This window comes from Emydura macquarii, unplaced genomic scaffold, assembly GCF_026122565.2.
Source record: "Emydura macquarii macquarii isolate MOO-44397 ecotype Brisbane River unplaced genomic scaffold, CSIRO-AGI_Emac_v2 contig_554, whole genome shotgun sequence".
Classification (NCBI taxonomy): Eukaryota; Metazoa; Chordata; order Testudines; family Chelidae; genus Emydura; species Emydura macquarii.
The window spans coordinates 4,530,922-4,543,866 of NW_027130691.1; the positions used below are offsets into that span (position 1 = coordinate 4,530,922).

Consider the following 12,945-nt stretch of genomic DNA (forward strand, 5'->3'; position numbering starts at 1 on the left):
ATTGGGCTACTCTGATCTCCATTTCAACTCCAGTGCAGATTAAAGCACTTCTGGGTTTTGGCTGACAACTGGACAGATAGGGAATGTGGTGACTTTTAGTTTAATTATTCCTACTTATAGGCTCATTGGTCTGTCTATCTGTCAAATCTTTGTTCACTCTCTCGCTCACAAGTTCCTTCTAATTTTAACTTTTGAATGGGAAGGGGGCTAATTCTCAAGAATCAGACAGTGAGCAAAGACTGTAAAATGGGCACTTAACTAACATATGCACATGTATTTTTGGCTTTATTTTAAAAGGGGACTAGGAAAGGATCACTGAACCGGATATGAAAAGAAATATTTCAGATTCCCGCTCCCCGATTTCAATTTTAAAACTTCCCTCCCACTTTAAATATCTTCCCAAGCTGCTGGAGACCCAGACACAATAACATGGGGCTGGGAGGGAAGAGAACCCTGAAATGAAATTGACAATCTAGCTTCATCATTCCAAGATGAAACAAACTGAAATTCGGAGGAACAAAAAGTAAACAAATAGTGTAAAGCAAATCAGATTTTTAAAAATACTGTCAGCTTTCAGAATCAATGGAATTAAATACAGGTACACATTTAAATATGGTATTTCTATCTGAATAGTGCTCCTTTAATTCAATCTTTGTGATCGATTATCAGCCCAAAGAGAGTCAATAAAAGAAAACAAATGGACAATGTACTGACAAAGGATAAATGGAAGTCTTCCACAAAGTAAAAGTGAGCTGGGGAAAGGCATACACCTTCTCAACAGACTCAGACTTAACTTAAAAACAACGAGAGTCCTATAGCGCTTTAAAGAGTAACAAATTTAATTTCTGCAGGCATAAGCTTTCGTGGGCTGCAACCCGCTTTGTCAGATGCAAGAAAATTCTATTTCTTGCATCTGACGAAGCGGGTTGCAGCCCACGAAAGCTTATGCCTGCAGAAATTAAATGTGTTAAAGCGCTACAGGCCTCTCGACGTTTGTGCTGCACACAGACTAACAGGGCTGCCCCTCTGGCACTTCTCAGACTTAACTGAGGGTGTGTTTTTTTTTTTTTTAATTCTCGGTGGAGCAGGTAGGTTGGAAGCAGATTGCAGAGTGGTCACCCCCCAGGGATGGGCCAGCCGCCCAAAACAGATCAGCCGCCACTTCGGCATTTGAAAAGCGGATTCGTGATTCGTTTCCAAACCCGCACCCGCCGTAAGGCATCGGCTGGGGGGAATAATTCTCCCCGCCCCGGAAGGCCAGGGCCAGGACACCGGGTCCCTCAGAAATTAAACTGGGACCTGACAGGGGAGGGCCCCCGCCTACGTCAATGAACACGGGGGGGGGGTGCTGCCCCCTCATTAACCGCAGCGGAGAGCGGCCCGCAGCAGGGAGGGGGGCTCGCCCTGCCCTGCCCTGCCCCAGGGGAGCCTCTGCCGCCCACCGCCGGGCCCCTGGCTCCAGGAGAAGATGGGGCCCCGCCCCCCTCGCCTCACCTCCGCGATGTCATTTTCCCCCGCGGCGCCTGCAGCTGCCGTCCCCCCCCCGAATCTCGGCCTCTGACGGGGGGGGAGGGGGCCTCCCCCGGCGGGACGCGGCCTGCGGGGACCCGGAGGGGAGCGTGAGAAGCAGCCGCAGCCAGGCCGCGGAGAGAGAGACAGAAAGCCCGGCGCAGCCTGCCAGGACGTCATCCGTCCGCGACCGGCCCAGCCTCCAAGGGTGGGGGCGGGGCTGGGAGCGCTGCGCACGCGCACGGCCTGTCGGCTGCACGGATACGCTGGGAGCTCTGCGCTGGGGGTCCGCGAGCCCCGACGGCTGGATGTTCTAGGAGGAGCTCTGCGTGCGCCGCTGGGTGCATCTCCGGAGAGCTCCGCATGTCCCGTGTAAACGCGTTGTTCTAAAAATAGTACCTTTCGTCTAAATCCCGTTTACAAACACGATCTACAGCCAGGCTCTTGACTTGATTTTTGGAATGACTATTTAAAAAAAAACACAATCAGTTTGCTGATCGAGATCCTTTTTCAAACAGTGCTCCTTTTAATAAATAAATCCTCTTAAAACATAAGACTAAGTTTACTCCCCCGCTGGATTCACCTTAGTGTATGAGAGGGGAACCACAACTAACCATCGACAAAGCAGCAACATTTACTATCTTCAAAACGCTGCCAAAAGTTCAGAGTAAACCGACTTAGTTTTTCTCTGATCTCTTTCACTTAGAGTTAGGGATCATACAGAAGAGAAGGTACATTTTTTTGTCTACAATTGTGTCAATATTGTCCCCCTAAGTAACCTTTATACAACTCTGTGAAGTAGCTATTCTTTGACATAATATGCAGATGAGCACAAAGTGCATAGAGCTGTTATGTTGACATGGCAGGATTATTAATTAAGCCCCAATTCTGCAGATTTACACAAACTTTACTTTAGAAGTTCCAGGTAGTAAACTTAAATACTTAGCTGTTTGCAACACTGGGGCTTAAATCAGCAGAACCAAGGTTCCTAGACCCCTGCGCTAAATACTCAACACATCACATACCTCCTTCGCCATCCCCAGCCAAGACAGAATCCAGTCAATCCTACTCCTGACTGACTCTCACTACTGCCCAGACTAGAGACCGTGACGAGTGTCCTCCCTCTGACCCAGATCTTAACCCTTCCCCGCCCCCCTGTGAAACCTATGGGCAGCCAGCACCCTGCCGCCGCTATAAGCCAATGACTACATTTCCCAGTGTGCCTCGGCGTGGACGGCATGACGTCACGGCAGACGCTAGCCTCGCTTTAGTGACAGGTTCCCGGACGTTGCTTCCTTTCCCGTTTAGGAAGGTAAGAATGGCGGAGTGGCCGTGTCTGTCGCGGGGGAGCAGTCGCTACTATCCGCCGCCATCTGCCATGAGGAGGCTCTGCTGACCCCGCGGGTCCGGCTCAGTGGCTCCGGGAGGCCCGGATGCATGCCGGGGAGCCCGTAGGTGGGGAGTCCGTGGGCCCTGCTGGCTTCGGGGAGTGTAGGCCGCGGATGGCCCCTGCGGTTACTGTGTGGCCGGGGAACAGAAATCCGGCAGCTACCGTAATGGGTTGACTTGAATAGCGCCTCGGGTGGGGGGTAATCCTCTGGCGCGCCTGGACGGAGCCCCCCGCCCTTCCCCCCCCCCCCCACACACACTCGGGCCGAGGGCCGCCGGTGACCAGGCTCTGCTGGAACAGCGGTTCCGGGGAGCCTCTAAAGTGTAACCCCAGCCCGGCGTGAAGCGGGCCGGCAGCTAAACACCCCTTTGGCCCGAACGTTCAAAATTCTCCTGCTAGGGCCAGATCTGGTGGGTGGGGGGCACCGAGGAGCAGGGACTCTTCCTTCGCCTTCAGTCTCTGCTGCCTGCGGTAAACTCTGTCTGGGTCTTGCCTAGCTTGGGGACTCTGTCTAGGGCATGTATGAGTAGAGCATGTAAAAACAAGTCACCATGTGGCTGTGCCTGGAGCCTGGGAAGCCGGTTGTTGACCCTCTCTTCAGGGGCTGCCACGCAGCTGCAGCCCCAACTTGTGTTTGCATTTTCCCTGGGATCTCTGCATCAGTACTCTTGGACACCTAGTATCTGAATTGTAGCACCTAAATTTACCATATAGGTGGCCTTGTGTTTAAAGCCTAGATGCAGTAACCTGTGCATCTTGATTAAGCTGCATGTTATCTAGGTGGCTTTGATGCAAAAAATAGTACGTTAAGTATAGCCTAATGGTCTGAAGACTGCTGTAGGAACACTGCGTTTCTTTAAATCTCTAAAGTTTAATTTGCTTTTGTTCTTTGCTGTCATTACACTTTTTCCTGTGCAGTTTCTTTGTTTAATGTGACATATCACTAATACTTAATTTTGATATTTGGTAGATGGCAGGCGAGAAGAAGCCGGGTGAGAAGAAGGCAAAGAAGCCTAGGAAGCACCATGCAAGCCGTAACCCAGTGCTGGCCCGAGGAATTGGGAAATATTCCCGGTCAGCGATGTATGCCAGAAAAGCCATGTATAAGCGCAAGTATGATGCTCCAGAAACAAAGGTATAAAGGGAAAAAGAATAACACTTTTTAATGTTTGACTAATTACATTTTCTCTCAAACTTTCACCAGTTAACGTGTTTTGAAATTTGTTTGTCTTTGGTTTGCCTGTAGATAGAAAAGAAAAAGAGAGAGAAAGCACCCGCTACCCTCACAAAACCAGTTGGGGGAGATAAGAACGGAGGCAACCGAGTCGTAAAAGTTCGTAAAATGGTAAGAGTAGCTTAGTGAAAACATTTAAATTGCACAACCAGTATTTTGCTCCTGCTTAACAGTGAGCTACAGGGTTGCACTGATGTACATGAGAAGAAAATGTGCTTCCTATTCTGTAATGAAAAACTTCTGTAGATAAGAATGCTGCTTTTGATGGAGTTCTGGGTTATGAGAGTACAATATTCAGTAGAGGTTGCCTTTATATTAGTGTTAAATTGTTTTATAGGTTCTTGCATTTAAGATAGTGACCGACTGATATATTAGAGGGTTTCCGGGAGGGGAGGGTAAGAGTCCTGCTTTTAAACAGAGATGCACGTCACGTTTGTTTACTGTGGCTTAAGAGGGTGGTACAGTTAACAATGCTGGGGAGCAGCGGTTCTAGGCAGACTAGAAACAGTCTGGGTTCATGCCCACAGTGTTCACACGGGGGAGCTACAGTGCAGCACTTTGGTCTGCATTGTTATTCACACCCCTGTAGTCCAAACTGTGGGGCAGTATAGACATGGCCTGAGTCAGAGAATGTGTACAGTTGGCTTCTGGATGTAATATTACTGGGTTAATCGCCTGCTGACATATAATGCCACTGCATGCAGTATTAAGGTGATTCCCATGGGAATACCCTGACATCCTCCATGATAGACTAGATTCTTTGTTTGAATGGGCATAGGCCTGTGAATGAGAAGCACAGTAGATCTCTGGCATCTTATATTTAGTGAATTGTAAACACAATTACAAATAACATATTTGCTTTTTTTTCTATGCTATGGAACCAAATAGCTACCTGACGCAAAATGCAACACTACATACCTAACATGTTTCACACAGAAGAGTGTTTCCATAAAATGCCAGCCTGCAGCAAAGAGAATCCTGCGCACAACAGAGAAACAAAAACAAAAAATCTAAAGGGTGATAGAGTGGAACTAGCCTTTCAAGGAAGATCATCTTCCCGTGAGAGAAGAGGTGTTGCATCTACTAAAAGGGGGATGGATCAAAACTCAGTGAAACTCTTTCCTAAGTTGGCTGATGGAATAGCAAAAGTGCAGTCTGATTAATATTTTGCTGCTTTTTCTCTAGCCTAGATATTATCCAACTGAAGACGTTCCTCGCAAGCTCTTGAGTCATGGCAAAAAGCCCTTCTGCCAACACAAGAGGAAACTGCGGGATTCTATTACTCCAGGAACTGTTCTGATCATTCTCACTGGTCGCCACAGAGGCAAGGTAAAGGAGAATTGTCTCTTTCATGTATCCTCCCATTCCGTCTGTAACCTTTTATACAAAAATTGGGACCTAATTCTTTTCCCAGACATCAAACTGCATTTAGCATTGCTGTCTGAGACTAATGTCCTGTTGTTTGGTTTTCAGCGCGTGGTCTTCCTGAAGCAGCTTGCTAGTGGCCTGTTGCTGGTAACAGGTAAGAAACTTTTCACTCAAGTCTACATTTAATTCCTGTTGAATTCATTGTAAATCTGTCCAGGCAACCAGTCTTCAGATTCTACCATGACTGGCGTTGTTGTACTTCCCTAAGAACACCAGATCAGTTCTGTGGAAATAGAACTTTTTCTGAGTAGCCTGAGGTATCAGTAATCAACTGTTCTAAGTTCTGATATCATTCAATCCTGCAGTGCTAAAAACATTCGACAGCACTGGAACTCTGAGAAAGGAAATGAAATGTCCTTCCTTCAGCAAGAGAGGGCACCTCATTAGCACTACCAATAAGTTTCAGTTAAGCCTTGTGGAGCTACTAAGAGTTTATTAAAAATGTGTTTTTAATGTTACTATTTAGAAAAAGTATCACTGCTTTAACATGTGGAAATACTGACAACACAAGGAAACTCTTAACATTATCGGAAGTGTGGAGAAAAGGGGTCTCCTAATTTTTTTTAATAGTTTGGATTTTAGTGTAAGTGAAGCCAACTCTCCTCTCAGAGATCACAGTCACTTCAAACCAATCCTCCTAATGGAAAATTGACCTTCCTTTAAGTCTAGCTAAAGACACAAACTAGAAAGGGAGCACTATTTCTCTAGTGATATGCTGACATTGCAACTCATTCTAGATATTTTTCTGTGCCACCAGGACCTTTGGCCATCAATCGTGTCCCTCTGCGCAGAACTCACCAGAAATTCGTTATTGCCACTTCTACCAAGGTTGACATCTCTGGGGTGAAACTCCCAAAACATCTCACTGATGCATACTTCAAGAAGAAGAGGCTGCGTAAGCCCAAACATCAAGAAGGCGAGATCTTTGACACTGAGAAAGAAGTAAGGATAAAAATAAGTGTTCCTCTTTGCAGATTCTTTCCAATGTTTGTGGAAGGGGAGGGATGTTTTTCCATGAAACAAATGTAATGTTTAAGAATTTGTAAAAACACTTAAAGAAAGCAAGGTCAAGTCCACTAAAATGCATGACAAAATGTATGACAAAACTGGGAAAAGTGGTGTAGCCGTGGTAGTCATAAGATATTATAGACAAAGGTTGTGTCTACACTGACTGTGACAAATTCACCGCTATCAGATCAGTTTATCCGATTCGATTGAGCAGTAGTGAAGACACACTCAGTCCATCCGGAAGTTGATACATTAAAACCACCTCCAAAAAAAGTGTAGTGCTGTGTCGATGGGTACGCGTTTCCTGTCAGCGCAGCGTAGTGGAGACGGCATGTAGAACAGAAGTTAGGAAGTTGATATGCAAGCTACTCTATGTAGCTTGTGTAACTCGTGTCGACTGCCGCTGAATTTGCCGGTCAGTGTAGACTAGGCCAAAGTATGTGAAGTAATATCTTCTATTGGACCAACTTCTGCTGGTGAAAGAGAAGCTTTTGAGCTATAGAACTTTTCAGATATTACCTCACCCACTTTGTGTGTCTAATGCTAGGAAAAGACCATTTGAAAATGGTGCTGTTGTCAAAATAACTCAATAGGGAGGAGGTGCTTGAACACACGTTCTTAAACAAGCAGCGTTTTCTGTGTTCACAGAATCAGTCTTGTATTGTAAACTGAGTCATAAAATATCCCTGAAGATTCTTAATGCACACTCCATGGTCTCCTGTCCATAAGTGTTCTATGTATTGTGATGATTTTAGAGGCTCCATTTGCACCGTAGCATGAGCTAATTAACTCTAGCAACCATTCTTTTAGCTAAGGTCTGTTCCTACTCTTTTTTAAACATACTCTTATCCGTTGTGTAAACTCAAACAGTTTTAATTATCTACTGTAGGTGACTAGTCCTGTGGCACAAATAGGGCTACTCTTTTTTTAGTTCCCTAGAAAGGAAAATTCCAAGTGAATGCTGAGAAACTTACTCCGTGAAAAAGCCCATGGCATGGCAGCAAGCAAGAAGCCAGCCTCCCCTCCGAATTTTCTTAGCTCCGTAAGGATAGCCAACTGTGTCTAAATATCTCTGCAGTATTGTAACTCATAATTTTGTTCTTTAGAAATACGAGATAACAGAACAACGTAAGACAGATCAGAAGACTGTGGACTCACAAATCCTGCCAGTAATCAAGAAGGTGCCTCAGCTGCGTGGCTACCTGCGTTCTGTATTTTCTCTCTCCAATGGAGTTTATCCTCACAAATTGGTGTTCTAAATTTCTGAAAACATCACATTAAAATTGGAAAAAAAAAAAAAAACAACCCTGAGATTTCTCTGATTCCAGTTATCGTTAACTTTGTAATGTCCTGTTGTGCAGATCTGAGCATGAGGTTTGGATTGGATTAGAAAACTGCTGGTGGTTTTAAATTGAGTGCTATTTCGAGGAATGTGGGGCCTGCGTTTTGAACAAATGGGGTTTCTTACATGACATAAGAGTGAGTGACAGCTTTCAGAAATGCCCTTTTACAACCATTAGTCCTATTTAAAATCCAAATGATAGGGCTGCTATGCTTGGTGCTCACGCTACTTGGCAAAGATATCGTCTACAGGCATATTATGGCTTCTGACTGGTGCTAGTGTCAAATTGGGGTAAACTTTTTCAGGGTTTATAGGCAAAGTGTTCCTATATGCTCCATGTCTTGCCATCTAGTGGGTCAAATGTCTTTCTTGACAGGAACCCATATAGCTATTAACTTTAATGTTTGCATGTTTATTTGTGACTCCCCTGGTATTTTGCTTTCCCTGGTAAAATTGCATTTCCTTACTGATGATGTGGGGGTGAGTCCTGCATTCAGCTTCTGGCTCTGACAGACTTGCCGGGGGTGTTTGACAAATCACCTAACCCATGCTTCCGTTTGCTCACATACAAAAGCTTGATCCTGCAAGGTGCTGAGCACTTCGGTGCTGATCCAACAAACCACTTAAGCATGCACGTAGTCCCACAGAAGTAGATTAGGACTATTGAGGTGTTCAGTTAAGCATGTACTTAAGTGCTTGGAAACTTGCACCACTGGACCCATAGACAGGTCTTGCCACGGGTCCCTCCAATGTAGGTGGGGCTCTAAATATTTGCCACTGAAATATGCTACATAAGGGTGAAGTAGTCTAAAAACACACTCTAATCTACTGCTGGCAAATTCCTGGGCCACAGACGATATGGCAGCCTACTCAATGTATTTTTATTACCTTCATGACACATTCAGATTCTGCAAAATTTTATAAAATCTTTTAAAAACAAAAAAGCAGCCCCCAGTGTTGCAAAAATAACTTCTCACGTGTAACCCAAGTTTTCTTCTTCAGTCTGCAACATTCACTGTTTCATTGCTGATCATTTTAGTGGGTGGAATGTGAGCTCAAAGTTGCTGTAGGAAAGGGAGAGATGGAGAAGGTAGAAATAGTGAGGGGCCTAAAGGTGAGTAATCTTCCAGCTGAGCAAAGGTGAATGCAATAATAGTAAGTGAACAAATTGCTGAGTGACAAGATGAAGGCCATATTCTAGCCATGGGAATAAGGAGAGGGGGTTGTTGTTTTTTACAGTGTCTTGTATAGTGGCCCCAGCCCATCACTAGGGCTGCTAGGCCATATTACACTACAACTAAATACATATGGCTTGAAGGCGCTACATGGTACTAACTTATGCCCTAGCCCTTATGCTGCAGCTAAGGTTAGTCCTGCTTTGAGCAGGGGGTTGGACTAGATGACCTCCTGAGGTCCCTTCCAACTCTAATCTCTGATTAAAACTGTTTTTCAGCTCTCCACAGAATAAGTGATACTCCTGCTGTAGTCAATACAGAACCTCCCATTAGCCTTAAGGGAGGCTTTCCACTAAATAACGTCTTTTAATACAAGTAAGATAAATGAACAGTAATTTTAGCTGTTTCCCTTTTAAATATTAGTGACTAGTCTGAGGGTCTGTCTACTTAGGGAAGTTTCCTGCTTATTATTAAGAGTAAAATTCTGTCATAGGTAATTTTAGCACAAGTCAGGGAGAGGTCATGAGCAATAAGCAAAACTTCAGGAAGCCTGTGATCTGTCCCTGATTTAATAAAAATACCCTGCGGAGGAGGGGACTAATTAGAGCACTGTGGGGGGGGCTGACCTCTGGCAGCTGTTCCAGCCCCGCTGCTGCTCCACCTCCAAGCGGGATGACCCAACCCCTGCCACTGCCCCAGTGGATGTGGGGGCTGAACTCTGGTGGCTGGCCAGCTGCTCCAGTGTCCCTGGGGCCAGTGCCAGGCACTGCTCCAGCCCCAGTTAGGCTGACCCAACCCTGGCTGCTGCTTCAGCTCTGCCCCAGAAGTAGTCATGGAATCCATGACCAACTCATATCTTTACGTAGTATAAACGCCCTCTATGGATACTCATACCAGTAAACTTCCCCATATAGACAAGTCCTTAGTCTTTGACCAATGCTTCAGGTATCTTAACTGAATAACCAGGGCCCCTTCTAACCCACTGTTGCATAATTCACCAGCATTTTAAAGCTTGCTGATTAGCTTTGTTCAGCTAGTATTTGGATAATACACCTTTCATCTACCAATCACTAGAAATCTCAAAACAAATATATCAATTTTCTTGCAGGCCATAACAGCTAGGTGCTATCCATTTAAAACAGGATATCCTATCCAAGTGGATTAGTGCAAAATTAAGTAGAGTGAAACTGCCCAGGTTGCACCCGTAGCCTGACCAAATTCTTAACATGCCAGCTCTTTTAAAATCCTATGCTTTTTCCCTATTCCCTCCTGCCCCCAGCATGGGATATTGCTTCATTAGCATGAGCAAGGGGCCCTATTTGTAAGGATAACAGCATAGCTCTGAGTTAGTTTTGTAACGTGATACATTCTACCAATACCTAAAGTTCTAGGTTCCTACGAACATAGGCACATCATCTGTACTTAAGGAGATCTAATGGGAGATTCAATCTTTGTCCATTAACAGGAGACTATTGCTCTAAAATGAAAAAAGGTCAACCCTGACTGGTTCCAGTTTTCCATTTCAAGTTACACAGAAATATCTGGAAGAGGATGGCATTAATAGTAAATAGCATTCTCCTCTCAAAAATCACAATTGTGTACACATTTGCAACTAAACTGCCCAATTACAGAGAAAACCACTCACTTTCTAATATCTCCTGCAGAAATTCCTGTTCAATTGGCTTTCCCACTTAAGGTACATTATTTTTCTTTGGTTAGTATTGGCATCAGTGCTATACAACTTCAGATCACGTATATAAAGTACATTGTACAGCAGGGCAAGTTGATGAGCAGTTTTCAACCACCCTTAAGCAGGTGGGGCCCATAAATATTTCAGGTCGTGCCATGCATTGTTGCAGGTTGACCTGTGTGTTATCTATTCCTGATGTCTCTTAAAATATCAAATGTTATAATTATTTGACATTAGCTCTAGAGCAGTGATTTCCAATCTGTGGTCTGTGCACCCCTAAAGGTCTGAAGACTATCTCTTAGATTCCCAAAGGGGTCCATACCTCCATTTGAAATTTTTTAGGGGCCTGCAAATTAAAATAGGGTTGAAAACCACTGCTCTAAAGCATCTATATACAATTTTCTCTCCCTTTGCTGTCAGAATCATAGTGTATACTAGATGCATTCTTTGTCAGTGATTCATCAAGGTAGGTGGGTAGTTGAAGGGCATATATTCAGCATTTTCTTAAAAACTAGCTGAGGAAAGGTCTTATGACAATATTTGACAAGATTGGGGAAAAAACCCACAAGCCTATTCACCATTAAAATAACAAAATCTTTCCTAAATCCTATTGCCCATCACAAATTAAGTCAAGTGACTCTTACCTCTCTAGGGGCAGGTGCTGTCCTCAGTCATTCAGGCAGAACTCTTACTGAAGTTATGTGCAAGGAGCAAAGGGAAGCATATGGTCATTACCATGGAAGAACTTCAGTGTGCCCCAAATCTGCTCAAGTACAATAAATCCAAACAAAGGAAAAGAAATCTTCCTCAGGGAAGAGTCCTTGTAAGACAAGTCAGGTGCAAGAAATGTTCTGATTCTTTCACATCCAGAAATATTGCATGCTCCTTCTCTGTCTCCAAATTAAGAATCTGTTGTTCAGATGGTGTGTTGATAAATTCTAAGGAAATATCTGGGAGACTATAGCAGCTTTTGTTTAAGCTTTTTTTTTCCCACATGAGAATGTTTTATATGGGGAAAAATTGCTGTAACTCACTCATACCCATCCTTTGCTCAGCTGAGGACCACACATATCTAATTTCTTAGGCATTTCTAAAGCAACCATCACTATTGTATCTAAGTGCCTAATGTGTGTGATAATACTTAGCACATATCTTGAATTACCTTTTAAACAATTTTAACATCCTCTGGGGGACAGCTGGACTTTATCCCAATTAACAGATGGCAAAATAGAGGAAGAGAGGATACATGACACTTCAAGCAACAGAAAGCATTAGACCGAACTCAGGAGATCCTAGCTCCTACTCCATTCTTAGATCTCTACACTGGTCCCCTCATTCTTTGCCACATAAAATGGAACAGACTGTAGATACCTTCATCTCTAACCAGGGGGTGCAGCCTGCAGACCACAAATCCAACTTTACTTTATCCAAATCTATTTTAATCTTTGTAATTTTAAAGCTGTTGGGAAATTGTTTGATGTTTCTGAAACATTCCAGGAATAGAAAAAATAGAAAATAAAAACAACCTCCAAATTACTGACAGAGAAATTATTTGAATCTTTGAACAGATCTTTAAAAGCTAAACAATAAATTCACCACTACTACTGCCTGCACACTATTTCTAACAACTAAAGAGCTTTTTTGTGTTCTCACTATTCTGAACATATAAACAATTCTACTGTCCTGACTAGCTGAGTCACTGCTTTATACTAAGAGCGTCACACACAGAAGAAACTAGATAAATCTAAAGCCCTAACTCCCCAATCAAAAGTGCTGAAGATATTCAGGTCCAAAATTGGTTACAGATTCAAACATAGCAGTACTTCATTAGCATCAAATATGCAATTAGCAGAGTAAAGCATGCTGTTGAGGGGAACGATACAGGGATTTTGACTCTTTCAGGGAATTGGTAAATAGGACTTAGTGGTTTATATACAGGCTCTGAGTCTCAGACTTTTGAAATTTTATCAGAAACTTCATCTAAGGTCCATTATGTTACTACTGAATCTACTGAATGTAGATTCAGCAGTTTTTGTTCTTAGAATTGTAAAGGGTCGATCACTATACACTTTCTCCTGTTACTATTGAACTGAAGTAGCAGCTTAAAATAGATGTCACAGTCATTTAGGTTTACAATTTTAATTGTTACTCGTGCCTGTTTTGGTTTGC

At 43.8% G+C, this 12,945-nt stretch overlaps 2 protein-coding genes across 3 annotated transcripts in view; one reads left to right on the plus strand and one right to left on the minus strand.

The window, feature by feature from the left end:
- Positions 1-1,708, minus strand: part of PTPN11 (protein tyrosine phosphatase non-receptor type 11) — a 37,851-nt gene extending 36,143 nt beyond the window's left edge. Inside the window, exon 1 of the mRNA XM_067539496.1 lies at positions 1,495-1,708. Coding sequence (XP_067395597.1) covers positions 1,495-1,508 — 14 coding nt within the window. The 5' untranslated portion in view covers positions 1,509-1,708. The remainder of the gene's footprint in view (positions 1-1,494) is intronic.
- A 1,219-nt stretch (positions 1,709-2,927) lies between these two features.
- Positions 2,928-12,310, plus strand: RPL6 (ribosomal protein L6). Of its 2 annotated transcripts, none has more exons than XM_067539497.1 (7): positions 2,928-2,960; positions 3,870-4,034; positions 4,146-4,244; positions 5,319-5,462; positions 5,607-5,655; positions 6,319-6,503; positions 7,676-12,310. In XM_067539497.1, exons 1-7 carry the CDS (start codon positions 2,943-2,945, stop codon positions 7,826-7,828), a joined length of 813 nt encoding a protein of 270 aa, XP_067395598.1. In that variant the 5' UTR covers positions 2,928-2,942; the 3' UTR covers positions 7,829-12,310. The 2 variants fall into 2 exon arrangements, with proteins under 2 accessions (XP_067395598.1, XP_067395599.1); XM_067539498.1 differs by having other exon boundaries at positions 2,941-2,964.
- The last annotated feature ends 635 nt before the right edge of the window (positions 12,311-12,945 follow it).